The sequence below is a fragment of the Littorina saxatilis genome, linkage group LG16 (genome assembly GCF_037325665.1).
Source record: "Littorina saxatilis isolate snail1 linkage group LG16, US_GU_Lsax_2.0, whole genome shotgun sequence".
Classification (NCBI taxonomy): Eukaryota; Metazoa; Mollusca; class Gastropoda; order Littorinimorpha; family Littorinidae; genus Littorina; species Littorina saxatilis.
In genome coordinates, this window is record NC_090260.1 from 2,812,423 (window position 1) to 2,828,245 (window position 15,823).

Consider the following 15,823-nt stretch of genomic DNA (forward strand, 5'->3'; position numbering starts at 1 on the left):
AATCAACAGTCCGTCACAGGGTAAGCTCTGACAGGGTCGCCACGATAATCAACAGTCCGTCACAGGGTAAGCTCTGACAGGGTCGCCACGACAATCAACAGTCCGTCACAGGGTAAGCTCTGACAGGGTCGCCACGACAATCAACAGTCCGTCACAGGGTAAGCTCTGACAGGGTCGCCACGATAATCAACAGTCCGTCACAGGGTAAGCTCTGACAGGGTCACCACGATAATCAACTGTCCGTCACAGGGTAAGCTCTGACAGGGTCACCACGATAATCAACTGTCCGTCACAGGGTAAGCTCTGACAGGGTCACCACGATAATCAACAGTCCGTCACAGGGTAAGCTCTGACATGGTCACCACGATAATCAACAGTCCGTCACAGGGTAAGCTCTGACAGGGTCGCCACGATAATCAACAGTCCGTCACAGGGTAAGCTCTGACAGGGTCACCACGACAATCAACTGTCCGTCACAGGGTAAGCTCTGACAGGGTCACCACGATAATCAACTGTCCGTCACAGGGTAAGCTCTGACAGGGTCGCTACGATAATCAACTGTCCGTCACAGGGTAAGCTCTGACATGGTCACCACGATAATCAACAGTCCGTCACAGGGTAAGCTCTGACAGGGTCGTCCCGACAATCAACAGTCCGTCACAAGGTAAGCTCTGACAGGGTCACCACGATAATCAACAGTCCGTCACAGGGTAAGCTCTGACAGGGTCGCCACAATAATCAACAGTCCGTCACAGGGTAAGCTCTGACAGGGTCGCAACGATAATCAACAGTCCGTCACAGGGTAAGCTCTGACAGGGTCGCCACGATAATCAACAGTCCGTCACAGGGTAAGCTCTGACAGGGTCTCCACAACAATCAACAGTCCGTCACAGGGTAAGCTCTGACAAGGTCGCCACGATAATCAACAAGCCTGGCAACATGGGCTGAGGCGACTGGTCCCTGCACTGTATTCATTAGCATTGCATCATGTGACTGATCTGACCAACCAGACCTGATTTTATCTGACCCTCTTGTTGTTATGGTAGTGAGGCCGGTACCCTCTTTGTTTATCACTCTCAAAATTAGGAGGGCATAACAAAAATTCTGAATTCAAAGCACATGTATAAAGCTATGTTTCCAAATAGCTACGCGACGGCGGGGGCGGCAGCGACAAAAAGGCTGGCGGCAGGCGAATTTTAGTGTTGGTGATTCCATTAAAAGCGGTGCGGCAGGCGGATTTGTTTCTTTCGGGCTTGACTTCTCATGATGAATCGGTCACAATCTCACTCAACCATGCTGTATTCAAGGTCAACTATATTTGAAGCTACTTATGTTTGTAACAAAATTGAAAAAGATGAAACATTAAATTGTAAACCAGCTTTTATTTCAACAACATGCTCAAAAAGCAGAACGAACCCGGTGACATTGACAACTTTTGAAGGAATTTTTGCTGGAAGATTTGCAGCTCAGTGAATACAAGTATCTGACGAAAACTGTTAAAATAGATGATAAACCTGGTTGTAGGGATCTTCCTCCAAAGGTTGTCAAAGGCACCGGGTTCCTTCTGATTTTGTAGCATTTTGTTGAAATTAAAGCGGGTTTTCAAATTACATTTCTCGTCTGTTCAATGTTCTTGTCAACATAAGTATAGCTTCAAATATAGTTGACCTTGAATATAGCATGGTTTTGTTTGCTGTGTGGGTGGTTCATTGTCAGAAGTCAAGCCAGAATGAACAAAAATCTGCCTGCCGCACCGCTTTTAATGGAAACAGAAACACGAACGTTCACCTGCCGCGAGCCTTTTCGTCGCTGCCGACGCCGCTGTCGCGTCGCTATTTCAAATCAAAATTTTAGTGTGGCTTATCCTATGGCATACCATTTTGAATGGATTTAAATCATACACTTCACCATACAAACGTTCTGAAAGCTCTATTTTGTTGGTCGGTGCTGCACACAATGGCAAGATCCCCCCCCCCCCCCCCCCCCCCCCCCCCCCCTGAGTGTGCCATGCAGACCTTCTCACTTGCAAATCGCATGGTCAAAGTTCCAAAGAATCAAATGTTTGTGTCACTGAAGTGGGGTGCACCCCTATTCTCAATTTAAGTCAAATGTATTTTTTTTATTGTCTTGCTTTGATTATGAGTCTGTGTGTGTGTGTGTGTGTGTGTGTGTGTGTGTGTGTATGTGTGTGTGTGTGTGTTTATATATGTGTGTGTGTGTGTGTGTGTGTGTGTGTGTGTGTGTGTGTGTGTGTGTGTGTGTGTGTGTGTGTGTGTGTTCAAATATCACGTGGCAGGAATGACCGGGGAAGCGAAACACCAGGCAGAGGACAGGACTGACCCCAGCACGTGCCAACAGTCCGGTCTAAGTGACGCAGAGGTAGGTGACAGCTTTGGTCAGTGGAGTTATCTTTGCTCAATCACCGTGCTCTGCACTAAGGTGTCGTCCATAATGCAAAGACAATGAAAACCTTAAAATCAGATAGTATAACCGCTGAGCGTAATGTATGATATGCTTGTCTGTTTGATATACTTGTCTGTTTCATAGGCTTGTCTGTTTCATATACTTGTCTGTTTCATATGCTTGTCTGTTTCATATGCTTGTCTGTTTCATATACTTGTCTGTTTCATATGCTTGTCTGTATCATATACTTGTCTGTTTCATATGTTTGTCTGTATCATATGCTTGTCTGTGTCATTTACTTGTCTGTTTCATATGCTTGTCTGTTTCATATACTTGTCTGTTTCATATGCTTGTCTGTATCATATACTTGTCTGTTTCATATGTTTGTCTGTTTCATATGCTTGTCATTTTCATATGCTTGTCTGTATCATATACTTGTCTATTTCACGACAATCTTAAACACATGAGGCAGAACGCTATTTATAGATCAAATTACCAAAGGGAAGTAAGCGCTATAAATGCACACGACATGTGTAATGGAGTAAGCGAGAGTTATACGGAACCAATTTCCTACCACTTGAGAGAGTAACAAGCATTGAAATGAACAAGCGACTTTCATCCTCTTTTTTGTGTGGTTATTTGTTTCACGATACATAAGTTTGATCTGACTAACTCTTCAGTTAAGAAGGTGAGAGATGGGGGTAGGGGTGTGAGTGGGGGAGGGTTGAAGAAACACAGCTGTGATGGTGAGAGGGAGGGGGTAGTGGTTGCAGAGGGAGGAGGAAAACACAGCTGTGATGGTGAGAGGGAGGGGGTAGTGGTGTGAGTGGGGGAGGGAGAAGTAAAACACAGCTGTGATGGTGAGAGGGAGGGGGGTAGGGGTGTGAGTGGGGGAGGGAGGAGTAAAACACAGCTGTGATGGTGAGAGGGAGAGGGTAGGGGTGTGAGTGGGGGAGGGAGAAGTAAAACACAGCTGTGATGGTGAGAGGGAGAGGGTAGGGGTGTGAGTGGGGGAGGGAGGAGGAAAACACAGCTGTGAGAGGGAGGGGGTAGGGGTGTGAAAGGGGGAGAGAGGAGGAAAACACAGCTGTGATGGTGAGAGGGAGGGGGTAGGGGTGTGAAAGGGGGAGAGAGGAGGAAAACACAGCTGTGATGGTGGGAGAGATGGGGGTAGGGGTGTGAGTGGGGGAGGGAGGAGTAAAACACAGCTGTGATGGTGAGAGGGAGGGGGGTAGGGGTGTGAAAGGGGGAGAGAGGAGGAAAACACAGCTGTGATGGTGAGAGGGAGGGGGGTAGGGGTGTGAGTGGGGGAGGGAGGAGGAAAACACAGCTGTGATGGTGAGAGGGATGGGGGTAGGGGTGTGAGTGGGGGAGGGAGGAGGAAAACACAGCTGTGATGGTGAGAGGGAGGGGGTAGGGGTGTGAAAGGGGGAGAGAGGAGGAAAACACAGCTGTGATGGTGAGAGGGAGGGGGGTAGGGGTGTGAGTGGGGGAGGGAGAAGTAAAACACAGCTGTGATGGTGAGAGGGAGGGGGTAGGGGTGTGAGTGGGGGAGGAAGGAGGAAAACACAGCTGTGGTGGTGAGAGGGATGGGGGTAGGGGTGTGAGTGTGAGAGGGAAGGGGGTAGGGCTGTGAGTGGGGGAGGGTTGAAGAAACACAGCTGTGATGGTGAGAGGGAGGGGGTAGGTAGTTGTGTTGGATTCGGGTAACATACATTGGTTGGAACCCATTCAATTGTGCCGTATTTTGTACGCTTGATTGTCTAAAAGACGATCAGTTCGGTCGGTGGGAAAAATCACGGCCAGAACAAAAATCGTAGACTATTTCATAAGCGCACCTGGTCAAAGGTGCGTTTCTGGACTCGATCATCGCAGTGGAATTATCAGAGTTGCTCCCGCTGTTCAGCTAGGACCAAACAGCTGTTCAATGACACATGCAGGCAAGGTTACCTTTATAGTTACGATAATTATTAGTATTCGGACAGCAATGGGCAGTTATAAAAAAACCACGTATTTCAAAATTGATAGTCAATTTAAGTTTTTCTGTAATATGATATATCCCTCTCTTGCAGGGCTCTGGAGCAATGCAGCTAGCGTCAGCCATTACCACAGCTGTCCTGTAATATTATATATTCCTGTCTTGCAGGGCTCTGGAACACTGCAGCTAGCCTCAGCAATTACAACAGCTGTCCTGTTATATTATATATTCCTGTCTTGCAGGGCTCTGGAACACTGCAGCTAGCGTCAACAGTTATAACAGCTGTCCTGTTATATAAAATATTCCTGTCTTGCAGGGCTCAGGAACACTGCTGCTAGCGTCAACCATTATAACAGATGTCCTGTTATTATTATTTGTATCGATTGGAGATTGGATTTTCCTTCTTTGAGTCATGTGACGTCAGAGGCCGACAAAACTTTATGTATCGATTGGAGATTGGATTTCCCTTCTTTGAGCCATGTGACGTCAGAGGCCGACAAAACTTTATAATTTGGTGTTTCAGGTTGACCGAAACTTTAAAGGAACTTCAAAACACACGTCATGCGTGTTTGATTGCATGTGTGTGTGCTGTTCAATGTCAAAACAACAACAAAGTCAGTACATGACGTGTGTTTTGTAGTTCTTTTGAAGTTTCGGTCAACCTGAAACGCCCAAATATGAAGCTGATGTGTTTGATTGCATGTGTGTGTGCACAGGAGTGTGTGTGTGCTCGTTCAATCGTCAAAACAACAACAAAGTCATAGTACCTGAAAGGAATTCGATCGATACATAAATGTTATTTGCGTGTTTGACCAAAATATGACATTTTACACAGATCTCGACAGTCATTGTTCACCTCGACCGCTTGCGCGGTCTCGGAGAACAATGACTGTCTCGATCTGTGTAAAATGTCATATTTTGGTCAAACACGCAAATAACGTATAATAATTTGGCTTTTCAGGTTGACCGAAACTTCAAAGGAACTCAAAAAAACAAAACGTCATGTGTTTGATTGCATGTGTGTGTGCTGTTCAATGTCAAAACAACAACAAAGTGAGTACATGACGTGTGTTTTGTAGTTCCTTTGAAGTTTCGGTCAACCTGAAACGCCCAAATATGAAGCTTATGTCACACGCATTTCTTCTTTGCCACTACTAAAGCAAACGTGTGCAAGATTGTATGTTACACGCTTTGATGCCGAAATCAATTATTTTGATTATGCATTTATTTCTGAAATTGTTTACCTTTACATACATTCAGTCACTACCTTAAACATTTATGTTTTCAGTATTCATTTCAAGTGATCACGAACGTAGAAAAATGGGTATCAAAGCGTTGTTACATTTTGTTGTGCATTCTGAATAGTGTGCCAACAGGCCTTGGTCAGTCAATCCCGTTTTATCTGTGTACTAAGTGTTTGACGGTAAAAGAATAACACAATCCCCGTTCTCCTGTATATAACTGAAAGCCACATTTTCTTCTTCATTCAATTTCTGTTTTCAAAAGCTTCGTCAACTTTCCACTTACACGACACGGTCCCTTTACCAAGCTTCAATTATGAAGAACCCTGAATACGAAAGGTAAAAACAAAACAATAGGTACTACTTTCACTATCGTCGTCTGCAACGAAAACCGAAAATGGTGAAACGCTTTGCTACGTACACAGAGGACGAAATTGCAAAGAAAAGATCGAACCTTACACCTGTGACTAGGAAAAGTTGCATAGACAGTTCCGTGCGGATCTTACCACGTATCAACGTACATCCGATGGTCAGAACCTACAGACATAATCAGATGGGTGACGCTTTGGCGATTGAGGCTTCGTCTTCAGCTCTAACACGCACGCAGACAGTCAGGCAGGTCTAATCTGTACCAGCGGTGATGGAAGGTTTGGATTTAGAAACACTCGAATGTTACTTCGACAAGATAAACGAACCGAAAGACGAAAGTGTGCCCCAAATTCGGAAAATATTCTTTCAAAACTGCACTGTAAACATCAACATCACTGTGAGAAAAAGAACAATCCAAACACAACCAGTTCCCCTGTGGAACATTTCGGGTGGACTTTCCCACGACCTGATCGCCTACAAAAATTCTCCGTGTTCGTTCGCGCTTTGCATTCAATCTGTGTTTGTGCGCGCGTGTGTTTGTGTGTTTAGCTTTCGTTGGTTTGTGCTGCTTGGTTAAAAAAAAGTTAATTTTTTTCATTGAAAGATTGAGAAACGTTGGTTGATACTTTGTTAAATGCATTCAACCAGAAAAAGACACGAAACGAATTGGATCTATCTTCTGCGCGCATGCGTGTGTACGGTATGTGTGAAAAGGCAATTGTGTTGTCAGTCTGGTTTTGTGCCTGTTATTTCGTCCCCAAAAACTCATTTATATCTTTCTATGCCTATGCTGTGAGACATAATCGCCATTACGAGCTAGTCGTGTGACAGAGAGTTTTCTTGCACACTCGACTGCTGCTGTTTCACTCCGGCTAAAGCCGTCGTGAAACATCTACAGTCTCGTGTGCAAGAAAACTCTCTGTCACACGACTAGCTCGTAATAGCGGGTAATGTGTTTGATTGCATACATGTATGTGGATTGCATGCATGTGACCGTCACGTGTGTGTGTGCTCGTTCAATCGTCAAAACAACAACAAAGTCAAAAGTACCTGAAAGGAATTCGATCGATACATAAATGTTATTTGCGTGTTTGACCAACATATGACATTTTACACAGATCTCGACAGTCATTGTTCACCTCGACCGCTATCGCGGTCTCGGAGAACAATGACTGTCTCGATCTGTGTAAAATGTCATATTTTGGTCAAACACGCAAATAACGTATAATATTCATGTCTTGCAGGGCTCTGGAACACTGCAGCTAGCTCAACCATTATAACAGCTGTCCTGTTATTATTATATATTCTTGTCTTGCAGGGCTCTGGAACACTGCAGCTAGCGTCAGCCATTACAACAGCTGTCGTGTTATATTATATACTAGCAGTCAAACCCGGCTTCGCCCGGGTGTTAGCAGAACCCTAAAGCATGTTATGACATGTGTGCTTTCCATTAATTATCAGAGTTAATTACCTCCCTTATTTGGATAAGACAGTCAGAGTTACCTCCCTTTGCTTCTTGAAAATGTCATGAACGGTCCGGTTAATTTTTTCTTCTTCGATTCTTCCCCTCGTAGGAGCAATAGCGAGTCTCTAATATTACTGGCATTATGTGCTTACTACAGGTGAACAGAAGGCACTGAACTGGCCTTGCACTATATAGGCTGTATTCAATAAAGCAGAGGTCCATAATATGAGAAAGTAAACAATAAATCAAGAAACTAAAACCCAGTTGCATATCTGCGGCTCCTAGGCATTGTTCATGCACACTACCTCGTTCCTGTCTCTTGCCATCTCTAAGGTATGGCGATCACAGAGAGACAGACAGACACACACACACACACACTTACATCCATTTAATACTCCGGAATATGACGTGAACCTGCTGAGGGATGCAGACGCGGCTTGTGCTTTGATGTGTTGTAGACGAAATGTAGCCGTTTTAGTAGACATGCAGTGATGACATCGAGATTGCTATCAAATTCTTTTTTCTTTTAGGGGGTAAGAAAGGTGTTGGTGTGGTGGTGATGGGGGATGATGGGGGTGCTGGGGATGGTTTTTTTTTTTTTTTTTTTTTTTAACAAGAACAAGATTTTATTCCACAAAAGTAAAGCGTGTGTGCAGCAGCAATCCACACACGCGTCGTTTCAAGTGAACAGAAGAAAAGACAATGTATAATCACAAAATACTAATGCTTAAACAGCATTTTCTAAACATTTAAATGAAAAATACAAGAACTTAGCTACATTGCAAAGTATAGTTTCATTTTTCACAGACAACAACAGTGCAAGTTTGAAATTCGAAGGACATCTACAAAATTTTGCTGGAATAAATTGACGTCTTAGATTTTCCAGTGCAGGGCAGCATAAAACAAAATGCAATTCATCTTCAGTACTAGATTGACACAAACGACAGACCAAATTATTTTCACTTACAGCTTTATACCTTTCTGTATGTAAAGCAAGTCTGGAAATACCCAATCTAAATTTAACCAAAACATTTAAAATGTGTCTGTTTACTGGAATTGACAAGTATGTTTCTACAAGATTTGTTGTCTTAAAGGTACGGTACAATGCAAACCGGTCGCTAGTCTGAATATGATTATCCCACTCTTGCCACCGGCAGTCAATAATGCGTTGCCTAAAACATGCCAAAAATGAATTAATACAGGCTACACCTTGGTTAATCCATACATACTGAAAACCATATCGACACAGGCACAACCGTACCTGTGATGCCCAAGTAGATTTACCTCTGCTATCTAGAGTAAACAACATCTTATATGCTTTACGAGGTAATCTACTGTCATCCATTCTTGTCAGTTTCAGCCAGTATCTTATGCAACGTACATATGAATTTAAGTAAATGGGATAACGTCCAAATTCACCATATACAAGATCATTAGGAGTACGCCTGTCAACACCTAAAAAACGTTTTAAAGCAAACAAATGCACCTTTTCTACTGTTGCTGCCTGCATCAGACCCCATACCTCAGCACCATATTGCACAATAGGTTTTTTTTTTTTTTTTTTTGTTTTTTTTTTTATTCAATTAATAAAACACTAGATAACAAACATGGTATTTTCTGTTTGCACACATACTCTCTCATTTACATGCGGTTCAGAAAAACTTGTACATTATACAAAAGGACTAAAAATAGTCATACGTGAAAAAAAATATACGTGTCAACATGTGTAGCATCAAAATGATCATATGTCATCATATATTGATCTTTTTTTTTTAAACAATATTCGCATCATAATGTATGGCTGTCTTTACATTATATCAAAGAAAATAAACAATAGTTTGTTTTTAATTAATAAAACTTCAGACTAACGAAATCTCAAAACAACATGATTTCCAAAAATAATTTCCAGTGTTAATCGTGAATCGTTTTTTTTTAAAAATGCTTACGCACATCTTTGCGATTAAAATAATGTGATTAATCTTCTTCATATTTTTGCTGTTACTTTTTATACCAAAAAGCACATCTGTAACATTCAACCTAATTCTTTCACCAATGTTTACTAAAATGTACATTTCAATATATTTCCAAAACCTGAGCACTGTTGGGCACTCAAAGAAAAAATGCTCCAATACATCAAGTTCATCCTTACAATATGTACAGTTTTTATCAGCCTTCACTTTCATTTTACACAATAAAATATTAGTTGGATAAATGTTTTGCAATATTTTCCAATGCAATACACGTAATCGAACTTCACTAGTGACAGTGGCTGCTAAGTTCCAATTCTTTTCGTCAATTTCAAATCCTAATTTTCTTCTCCAAAATCCTTCTGAACAGGGTTGGCTGTATTGTTTTCCTACCAGAATCTTTCGAATTTCTTTTACTGATTTAACTTTTTTCCCACAGAAGGTCGGAATGTCACAGACTGAACAATTTACATCGTTTATATCGACATTTCTTAAAAGGAGATGTACAGCTATTCGAACAACATTGTACTCAAGCAATCTATTTGCAGTGTAGCCAGTTCTTTCACACACTTCTTCATAGGTAGCAAAACGTCCATTCTCACACACATCGCTCACATACATTATACCACTTTTAATCCAATCCGCAAAAAAGAGTGGGTTTCCTTGACAAATTATATCTTTGTTGTTCCACAACAAACCGGAAACAGAATTACCATTATTATCGACTTGATTGTTATCAAGCCATGCCTTCAACACATCGGACCAAAATTCCGATTTAATACTGTCCAATCCTTTAAATGGTTTGCTATTAATGTTCGCAAAAAAACACTCAAAGCGACTCCCAAAACGGAAAAACAGTGCTTTTGGGAGCCATGCTGGGGATGGTGGTTGGGTTGGTGTTGATGATGTAGGGCTAGTGGGAGTGGTAGTTGTGGAGTCGGCGGTGGTGGTGGGAATGGGGGTGGTGGTGGTGGGGGGGGGGGGGGGTCGGATCTGGGGATTGAAAGGGGGGGGGGCTTTTTTTTTAGAAGAGCTAAGCCACAACTAAAAGTTTCTCTCTTCGGGGGAGGGAGGCGGAGGAGGATTGGAGGGCTGGCAGCGCAGCGGCGTCGGCAGCGGCGGTGGTGGTCAGGTGCACATCTTCACAGTCACAAGAGTGCACATGCACATCGTCTTCCTGCCCCCTCCCTTCTCGGAGCTTTGGCGATCACAGACAGACAGACACAGTCAGGCCCGGCTTCGCCCGGGTGTTTCTGCTCTCCCCTCTCCGGCTCAGAAACCTCTCGGATCTTATTCCAATGTGGATAAGAAAAATGACAGTGTGAGGCAAGGCAAGTTTCTATTTGGTTCAACGTGTTCTTCGTGATTTGTTTACCCCTTCTCACACCCACTGTAGTTACCGTCTGATCAAAGCACGCATACCTCATGAGTGAGCGCGTCATACCTTTTTGAACAGGGGAGAGAAATCTGTAAATTCTCGTGATCTTTCACTGAGGCGATCGTTTCGTAAACATTATTCGCGATGATCTGGAAGGCAGGGAGGGGGAGCAGGGGGCAGGGTTAGTGTGTGTGTGTGTGTGGGGGGGGGGGCGGCGGGATGATAGCGGGCGGGGGGTAACCCTTGAGAATGACACGGTATACTGGTTTGATGAGAGTTACCTCCCTTCCGTGGGTGACAAAGCATGACTTACCTCCCTTGCACTATGTAGACTGTATTGATAGATGGGGAGGGTCATTATCCGAGGAAGGAAACAATGTCTGGAGAAACTAAAACCCAGGTGCACATTTGTGGGTCCAGGGCAGTGTGCATGCAAAATATCTTGTGCTTATCTTTTGCCATCTCTGAGGAATGGCGACCACAGACAGACACACAGACAGACACTCTCTTTTATTATATGTACTAGCAGTTAAGCCCGGCTTCGCCCGGGAGTAAGCGGAGCCCTGTAGCAATTTAAGACGCTCGCTATCCCATTATCATTAGCTTTACCTCCTTTGTTTGGATACAAAAAAAAGAGTTATCTCCCTTACCTTCTAGAAATTTCCGGAACTGTCCAGTTAATTTTTCATTCTTCATTTCTTCCCCTCATAGGAGCAATTATAGCGAGTCTCTAATATCACTGGCAAGATGTGCCTGCTACAGGTGAACAGTTATCTCCCTTACCTTCTAGAAATTTCCGGAACTGTCCAGTTAATTTTTCATTAGTTAAGCCCGGCTTCGCCCGGGAGTAAGCGGAGCCCTGTAGCAATTTAAGACGCTCGCTATCTCATTATCATTAGCTTTACCTCCTTTGTTTGGATACAAAAAAAGAGTTATCTCCCTTACCTTCTAGAAATTTCCGGAACTGTCCAGTTAATTTTTCATTCTTCCGGGAGTAAGCGGAGCCCTGTAGCAATTTAAGACGCTCGCTATCCCATTATCATTAGCTTTACCTCCTTTGTTTGGATACAAAAAAAGAGTTATCTCCCTTACCTTCTAGAAATTTCCGGAACTGTCCAGTTAATTTTTCATTCTTCATTTCTTCCCCTCATAGGAGCAATTATAGCGAGTCTCTAATATCACTGGCATGATGTGCTTGCTACAGGTGAACAGTAGGCACTGAACTGGTCTTGCACCATATAGGCTGTATTCAATAAATGGGAGGTCCATAATCTGAGAAAGAAAACAATGAATCAAGAAACTAAAACCCAGGTGCACATCAGCGGCACCTAGGGAGTGTACGTGCACACTATCTTGTTCCTGCCTCTTGCCATCTCAGAGGTATGGCGACCACAGACAAAAAAGAGTTATCTCCCTTACCTTCTAGAAATTTCCGGAACTGTCCAGTTAATTTTTCATTCTTCATTTCTTCCCCTCATAGGAGCAATTATAGCGAGTCTCTAATATCACTGGCATGATGTGCTTGCTACAGAAGAACAGTATGCACTGAACTGGTCTTGCACCATATAGGCTGTATTCAATAAATGGAAGGTCCATAATCTGAGAAAGAAAACAATGAATCAAGAAACTAAAACCCAGGTGCACATCAGCGGCACCTAGGGAGTGTACGTGCACACTATCTTGTTCCTGCCTCTTGCCATCTCAGAGGTATGGCGACCACAGACAAAAAAGAGTTATCTCCCTTACCTTCTGGAAATTTCCAGAACTGTCCAGTTAATTTTTCATTCTTCATTTCTTTCCCTCATAGGAGCAATAGCAAGTCTCTAATATCACTGGCATGATGTGCTTGCTACAGGTGAACAGTAGGCACTGAACTGGTCTTGCACCATATAGGCTGTATTCAATAAATGGGAGGTCCATAATCTGAGAAAGGAAACAATGAATCAAGAAACTAAAACCCAGGTGCACATCAGCGGCACCTAGGGAGTGTACGTGCACACTATCTTGTTCCTGCCTCTTGCCATCTCAGAGGTATGGCGACCACAGACAAAAAAGAGTTTTCTCCCTTACCTTCTAGAAATTTCCGGAACTGTCCAGTTAATTTTTCATTCTTCATTTCTTCCCATCATAGGAGCAATAGCAAGTCTCTAATATCACTGGCATGATGTGCTTGCTACAGACAAAAAAGAGTTATCTCCCTTACCTTCTAGAAATTTCCGGAACTGTCCAGTTAATTTTTCATTCTTCATTTCTTTCCCTCATAGGCGCAATAGCAAGTCTCTAATATGACTGGCATGATGTGCTTGCTACAGACAAAAAAGAGTTATCTCCCTTACCTTCTAGAAATTTCCGGAACTGTCCAGTTAATTTTTCATTCTTCATTTCTTCCCCTCATAGGAGCAACAGCGAGTCTCTAATATCACTGGCATGATGTGCTTGCTACAGGTAAACAGTAGGCACTGAACTGGTCTTGCACCATATAGGCTGTATTCAATAAATGGGAGGTCCATAATCTGAGAAAGGAAACAATGAATCAATAAACTAAAACCCAGGTGCACATCTGCGGCACCTAGGGAGTGTACGTGCACACTATCTTGTTCCTGCCTCTTGCCATCTCAGAGGTATGGCGACCACAGACAGACAGACAGACAGACACTCTCTTTTATTACTAGCAGTTAAGCCCGGCTTCGCCCGGGAGTAAGCGGAGCCCTGTAGCAATTTAAGACGCTCGCTATCCCATTATCATTAGCTTTACCTCCTTTGTTTGGATACAAAAAAGAGTTATCTCCCTTACCTTCTAGAAATTTCCGGAACTGTCCAGTTAATTTTTCATTCTTCATTTCTTCCCCTCATAGGAGCAATAGCGAGTCTCTAATATCACTGGCATGATGTGCTTGCTACAGGTGAACAGTAGGCACTGAACTGGTCTTGCACCATATATAGGCTGTATTCAATAAATGGGAGGTCCATAATCTGAGAAAGGAAACAATGAATCAAGAAACTAAAACCCAGGTGCACATCTGCGGCACCTAGGGAGTGTAAGTGCACACTATCTTGTTCCTGCCTCTTGCCATCTCAGAGGTATGGCGACCACAGACAGACAGACACACAGACAGACACTCTCTTTTATTATATGTACTAGCAGTCAGGCCCGGCTTCGCCCGGGTGTTTCTGCTCTCCCCTCTCTCAGAAACCTCTCGAATCTTATTCCAATGTGGATAAGAAAAATGACAGTGTGAGCTCATACATTTGGATGTATAGGCAAGGCAAGTTTCTCGCTATCACATTATCATTAGCTTTACCTCCTTTGTTTGGATACAAAAAAAGAGTTATCTCCCTTACCTTCTAGAAATTTCCGGAACTGTCCAGTTAATTTTTCATTCTTCATTTCTTCCCCTCATAGGAGCAATAGCGAGTCTCTAAGGCAAGTTTCTATTTGGTTCAACGTGTTCTTCGTGATTTGTTTACCCCTTACCTTCTCACACCCACTGTAGTTACCGTCTGATCAAAGCACGCATACCTCATGAGTGAGCGCGTCATACCTTTTTGAACAGGGGAGAGAAATCTGTAAATTCTTGTGATCTTTCATTGAGGCGATCGTTTCGTAAACATTATTCGCGATGATCTGGAAGGCAGGGAGGGGGAGCAGGGGGCAGGGTTAGTGTGTGTGTGTGTGGATGGGGGGGGGGGGGGCGGTGGGATGTGTGTGTGTGGATGGGGGGGGCGGCGGGATGATAGCGGGCGGGGGGTGACCCTTGAGAATGACACGGTATACTGGTTTGATGAGAGTTACCTCCCTTCCGTGGGTGACACAGCATGACTTACCTCCCTTGCACTATACAGACTGTATTGATAGATGGGGAGGGTAATTATCCGAGGAAGGAAACAATGTCTGGAGAAACTAAAACCCAGGTGCACATCTGCGGCACCTAGGGAGTGTACGTGCACACTATGTTGTTCCTGCCTCTTGCCATCTCAGAGGTATGGCGACCACAGACAGACAGACAGACAGACACTCTCTTTTATTTATATGTATGTATAGATATGTATAGACTAGCAGTCAGGCCAGGCTTCGCCCGGGTGTTTCTGACCTCTCCTCTCTCACAAACCTCTAGAATCTTATTCCAATGTGGATAAAAAAAAAAATTAAAGTGTGAGTTCATACATTTGGATTTATAGGCAAGGCAAGTTTCTATTTCGTTCAACGTGTTCTCCGTGATTGGTGTACCCCTTCTCACACCCACTTTAGTTGCGGTCTGATCAAACCACGCATACGTCATGAGTGAGGGCGTCATACTGTATTGAACAGGGGAGAGAAGTCTGTAAATTCACGTGATCTCTCCCTGAGGCGATCGTTTCGTAAACAGTGTCTGGAAAATTCGAGAGACAGAATGTATTATGTGCGATGATTGGAAAGGGGGGGGGGTGTTGGGAGTGTGTGTGTGTGTGGGGGGTGATAGCGGGTGGGGGGGCAGCCCTTGAGAATGACACGGTATACTGGTTTGATAATAGTTACCTCCCTTCCATGGGTGAGAAAGCATGACTTACCTCTCTTGCACTATATAGCCTGTATTCATTAATGGGGAAGGTCATTATCCGAGGAAGGAAACAATGTCTGGAGAAACTAAAACCCAGGTGCATATCTGTGGGTTCAGGGCAGTGTGCATGCACACTTGATTGTTCCTACCGTTTGCCATCTCTGAGGTATGGCGACCACAGACACACAAACACACACACACTTACATCCATTCTTATATAGCCCGGTTTCGCGAGTTACCTCCATTCCGTGAATAACAAAGAAAGAGTTACCTCCCTTTAACTCTAGAACCTTCCTAAAAATTCTAGCTCATTGCTAAATCAGTTACTACCACCAACATCATTTTACCGTTTATTGTCAAAGAAATAACTTTCACATGAGTTATCTTCCTTCCTTGGGAACATTCTAGATAAGTGAGTATAGTGAGGACCCGCGGTGTGTTTCTGATCTCCCAATCAGACATGCCTGCATAATCAGAGTTGCCT

The 15,823-nt window shown here is 43.5% G+C and overlaps 2 protein-coding genes across 2 annotated transcripts in view; one reads left to right on the plus strand and one right to left on the minus strand.

Annotated features, from left to right (window-relative positions):
- LOC138950206 (uncharacterized) overlaps window positions 1-15,823 on the minus strand; it is a 596,636-nt gene that overhangs the window by 405,804 nt on the left and 175,009 nt on the right. The window lies entirely within an intron of this gene.
- LOC138950208 (uncharacterized) overlaps window positions 2,225-15,823 on the plus strand; it is a 90,863-nt gene continuing 77,264 nt past the window's right edge. The window contains exon 1 of the mRNA XM_070321957.1: window positions 2,225-2,379. Coding sequence (XP_070178058.1) covers window positions 2,299-2,379 — 81 coding nt within the window. The 5' untranslated portion in view covers window positions 2,225-2,298. The remainder of the gene's footprint in view (window positions 2,380-15,823) is intronic.